Source organism: Galeopterus variegatus, unplaced genomic scaffold, assembly GCF_000696425.1.
Source record: "Galeopterus variegatus unplaced genomic scaffold, G_variegatus-3.0.2 Scaffold934, whole genome shotgun sequence".
NCBI classification, from domain to species: domain Eukaryota; kingdom Metazoa; phylum Chordata; class Mammalia; order Dermoptera; family Cynocephalidae; genus Galeopterus; species Galeopterus variegatus.
Window position 1 is genome coordinate 9,756 of NW_007727045.1, and position 4,919 is coordinate 14,674.

Below are 4,919 nucleotides of genomic sequence, written 5' to 3' on the forward strand. Positions count from 1 at the left end.
ATCAACCCATCACTCATCTTCCATATATAATCTCAACATCCAACCACGCCTGCACCCTCCATCCATCCATCCATCCATCCATCCATCCATCCACCCATCCATGCTCACATTCTTCCAACCCGCGTTTGCTGTCTATGCCTTTATCAAGCCCTAGGAATGCAACGAATCACACCTGGCCTCTGCCCACAGGAGCTTACATCCCATAAGAGGTGGACACAGAAACACAACATCATCCACTGAGCCAGAAAACTCTACTTCTTGGTGGGGTGACTTGGGTCCTGCTGCCCCTGACAGTGCTCAGCTCTGCCAGGGACTGCTAGCTCTGGAGCCACATCCCAGCCCACAAACCCATCATTTCGCCCAGACCCAAAAAGGACTCAGTCCAGCTCGGAGCCTCTGTTTTCTCATTTCATCTTTTGGCTTTTTCCCCCACCTGGCCCAGTATGTCTGCCTCTGAAGAGGAGCACGTACTGCTGGAAACGAGGGGAGGAGCAGGTCTAGAGTGCCCCAGGCTCAGAGTTCAGAGAGGTTTAGAGAATTGCAGTCTCTGAAAGCCCAGACAGAAGAGAGGACTAGTTCATGGCCCCACGGCAAATTAGTGGCTGCATCTGGATTAGGACCCTGGAGGTCTTAGACGTTGGTAACGAAATACCCTTTCATCAAACCAAATCATACTTGGTTCCCTTCACATAAAAAAGGAACTAGTCTGGTGCCGTGGACTTACAGAGAGAGGGAACATTCCTAGGGCTACATAGTGGAGTTGGGGTGAGGGCGAGGGAGGTTGGGAGATAATTGCAGGGAGATGAGGGGTACAAAAATAATTTCTGGTAACGGGTATGTCCCCAGTATGAATCTGGCCCTCACATCATGGGCAGGAGGGGTGACAATTAGCTTTGTATCTCATGAATATTCTTAATAATAATAATAAAAAGGAACTAGTCTGGTTGGAGCAGGGTGGAGCCTGCAGTGCTCTTCCTCACGGCCTCTCATTCCCAGTGGCACTCCAGGGACGCACAGCCCAGAGGTCCACGCCGTAAGGGGGACGCTGCTGGAGGTGCTTCTTACAGCATCCCCTCCCCCCTCCTCTCCTCCTTTCCCATGCTGTCCTCTTCCTGGGGCTTGGATTTGCTCAAGAACAGGGCCCCTGGGTTCAGTCTCTTCTGCCTGCCTGCCCCAGGGGTGGGGGGGTGTACCTGGCATGAGCGATGGCCGCCACCCACTCATCGCAGTCCTTGGCGTCCTCTGTCCTCAGCTCCAAGGCTTTCTGGTTCTCATGGCTGAAGTTCACCGTGAAGTAGTGCTGCACCAAGAAGAAGACATCTCTGATTACCTGGGTGTCCCTGGAACCAGCAGCATCTCCTGCTACCCATTTAGCTGTTTTGCAAAGGGCCTGCTGCCACATCAGCTGGGCACAGATTCATTATTTGTCATTGTCAGAATGCCATTCTATTTAGCACTTCCAAACTCTCGATTAAAAGAGGCTTTTGTTCAATGTAACAGAACCTATGCTTAGGATATTGTAAGAAGGAAGCAAAACCTACAAAGCCCTATTTGCCAACACATTGCAAAAAAGCCAGTTTTCAACCATCAGATACGCTGGAAGGAAGGTAGGGAAAACACACCAAGAGAACATCCCCTTTGGGAGCTGGGTATCAATTCAATGCAGCATGCATTTAATTCACTCCATAAAAATTGACCAAGTATTCTAGGTCCTGGGGTTATAGCATTGAATAAACAGACACGGTCCCTATGAGGGCCCACTGTGTTGGGTGCAGGTGACTGACTCAGAGCTGGGTCAACTGTGGGGCTGCCCCCTAAGGTCCAGGAAATTGGAGGACCAGACAATAGACACACACCTGCAATATTGCTGTATGAGTTAAATACACAGAAAGCTCTCAGAACAATGCCTGGCACCTGGTAAGCACTATGTAAGTGCTTGCTTTAATTAATGCGGTGCGATCACTACTGTAACGGAGGTAAGAGAAAAATGCTGCCTGGGTACAAAGGAAGCCACACACTGATTTAGCCCAGGGAAATCAGGGAGGGCTTCCCATAGGATGGTGCAGTGGTCCTGGTTTTGTTTCTGCTGGATGGAAGAGCGTGGGGGGCAGCACGGACGGACGTCTAGAGCACAAGGCACATTCACATTTGGGGGTGGGGCTTGGGGGATGGAGCCAAGTGCAGGGAGGGGCAGGAGGAGAGAGTGGAGGGGCCACTCCCAGGTTTCTGGTTTGAGCAACTGGGTAGGTGGGGGTGCCACAGGCTGGGGTGGGGCATTCGCAGGATAAAGGGCAGGTTTTGGGCCAGGGATGGGGTGCAGGCATGGGGGATGGGGAAGGCTGACTGAGATATGGGGGCTCTGCAGGTGAGGGATCGGTCAGAGGAAGGGTAGACTAGCAACGTGCCGTGGGACAGCCTGCGGAGGCCTTCTGGTCTGGTCCTGGTGAGGCTGGGAGGAGAGTGGCAGGGGGTGGAGGGCAGAGGTACCATCATGTCTGCCATCAGGGGATGGCACAGTGTGGCCGGCCACAGTGTGGCACTGTGACAGAGAGGGTGCCCATCCCTCCATCCCTTGGTGTCCAGGTGGCAGGGAGCTGAAGCACAAGGTGCCGTGTGTAAACTAATTTTAGCTTCTGCTGACATTTACTGTATTCCTGTTAATTGTTAGTCTAGGTGGCAGCCAGAGAGAGAGAGAGAGAGAGAGAGAGAGAGAGAGAAAGGGAAAGAGAGAGAAAGAGAGAAAGGGAAAGAGAGAGAGTGAGTTGTTGCAGAGTCAGTCTCTTGCTTGTTTCCTAGGAAACAGATAACTGGGGCTATAGAATGAAATGTCAGCTGCAGCCTCAAATAACTGAATCTGGAAGGCTCCAGTGGGCACCCCACCCCCTCGAGAGGAAGCAGGTTAAGAGCAGAGCTGTAGGTGGCTACCTAGCACTTGCCCCACGTCTCAAGAGATGATGCACACACACATGCTCATCTCCATGATCTCATTTATTCCCACATTTACCAAGTGGAACAGATATTATCTTTTTACAGCTGGTGAACTTGAAGCTCAGAGAAGTTGAGCCACTTGCCTAAGGCCCCACAGCTGTCAAGCAGAGGAGCCAGGATGACACACCTTCCCTGGGCATCTACTGCCCACTCAGGCCTTGGGGTTGGCAATGGGATGCTGAGATGGGAAAGATGAAGTCCCTGCCTCTAGGAGCCTGTAGGAGAAGAGACTCAGGGTCCTGACTCAGAAACAGGACCTCTCAGTGACACACAGGCACAGCAGAGTTTCTGGGGCCCTTAGAGCACCAAGGGGGAAGTCCCAGAGCTGGGTGGGCCCATTCATGGGACCCACGGGGCTGCAGGGAGTGATGGGCGAGACAGAGGCCCCTCACTCCTGACAGGGGCTTCTTCCAAGGTGCCCTGCTTGGTGGAGAAGCACGTGGCTCCTTGCCACCCACCCTTGGGTACTGCAACCCCCCTGCAACCTCACCTCTGCTGGAAACCTAACCCTGAAGAAGGAAGCCAGGAAGACCTCTCAGGCCTGAACCCAGTCATCAGAGACCTCTGGCTTCTAACTCGTGATGGTGCTCAGATCTCTGGCCCTCAGACCAGGCATGGGGCTCCTGGAGACTGAAGAAAGCTTGTCACAGGCTCCCCAGAGGCTTCTTCCCCACCCCCTCCTGATATCCCCACTGGCTGCTAGTCCATGCGCCCATCCACTCCACCTCTGTGTGGCCTTGCTCTGTTCCTGTCACCACTGCTCGAAGTTAGGCCCCACGACCTTTCTCCAGGGCTACTGCTACAGTTTCCCAACAAGTGTCCTGCATCTGTTGTCCTCCTTGGAGACAGTGCTCAGACCGAGTGACTGACAGTCTGGAAGTTCAAGTGGCCAGCTGGTGCAGGGGTGGGCCTGGGGGCNGCCTCGCATGACTTGAGAGCGATTTGTTCCCTTCATGCTTGTAAACCTTCCCCTGACATCTGGCTTGCACGACTGCATTGCCCGAGTGCCTGGTAGAAAGCATTCAATAAGGGAAAGTAAACTTCCATGCAGCCACTCTGAGTCATCGGCAATCCTGACATTGGGCAGCCAAATGAATGAGACTCTGCTCTACGTGGGAATCGGTAGAAACGGAGACAGAGATGGGGGTGGGGGAGCACACACAGATACAGAGACACAGAGACGGAGTAACACCCACTGGGGAAGAGCAAAGCCCACACGCACAAAGAGGAAGGGTGAGCTCCATGCTCCTGGAAGATGCTAAGAAAAACAGAGGCTGGAGAATTGAAGGAAACTGAATGAAAATGTCAGATTCCCAAAACCACGTGCAGAAAAACCTAATAAACAACCAGTATGAGGGAAAGGGAAGGTGATTGTCATCTCGTGAGGCTCTGCTGTGTGGTCAGCACCATGCAGGCGCTGTCCATGTGTCCCTGTGGGAGGGGAGGGACACGACCCCTGTTTCATAGAGGGGCTGAGGCATGGAGGGTGTGTGAGTCCAGGCCCTCCCACTGCACCCCATTGTGCTCTTCCCAGTAATGGACAAGAGCTCTCCAAGAGTTAATGCGGCAAGTGGCTTCCTGGGAAGGGGAGGAGCACTGGAAGTGGAGTCTGGTCTGCAGCTGACCCAGAGCATGGCTTGGGGCAAGTACGTCTCTCCCTGCTCGTCATCCTCAGCTTCCACATCTGTGACATAGGGAGTCAGACAAGCTGGGCTCTAAGGTCTCTTTGAGCTCCATGATATGTATGTAGAGACACACACACATATCTATCTATCTATCTATCTATCTATCTATCTATCTATCTATCTATCTATCTATCATCTGCAGAAGATGAATGAAAGACAGTGTGTGCACGTGTGCATATTCTAGGTTTCTTCCTGCAGTTCTGGATAGGCCTTGGGTAGTTTCTCATCTCTCCCACAACCCTGGGA

The 4,919-nt window shown here is 52.8% G+C and overlaps 1 protein-coding gene across 1 annotated transcript in view; it reads right to left on the reverse strand.

Annotated features, from left to right (window-relative positions):
• The window catches only part of RASGRF1 (Ras protein-specific guanine nucleotide-releasing factor 1), a gene marked incomplete at its 3' end in the record, with an annotated part of 35,953 nt that overhangs the window by 7,942 nt on the left and 23,092 nt on the right, over positions 1–4,919 (reverse strand). The window contains exon 2 of the mRNA XM_008573565.1: positions 1,194–1,300. Within this exon, the coding sequence (XP_008571787.1) occupies positions 1,194–1,300 (107 nt within the window). The remainder of the gene's footprint in view (positions 1–1,193; positions 1,301–4,919) is intronic.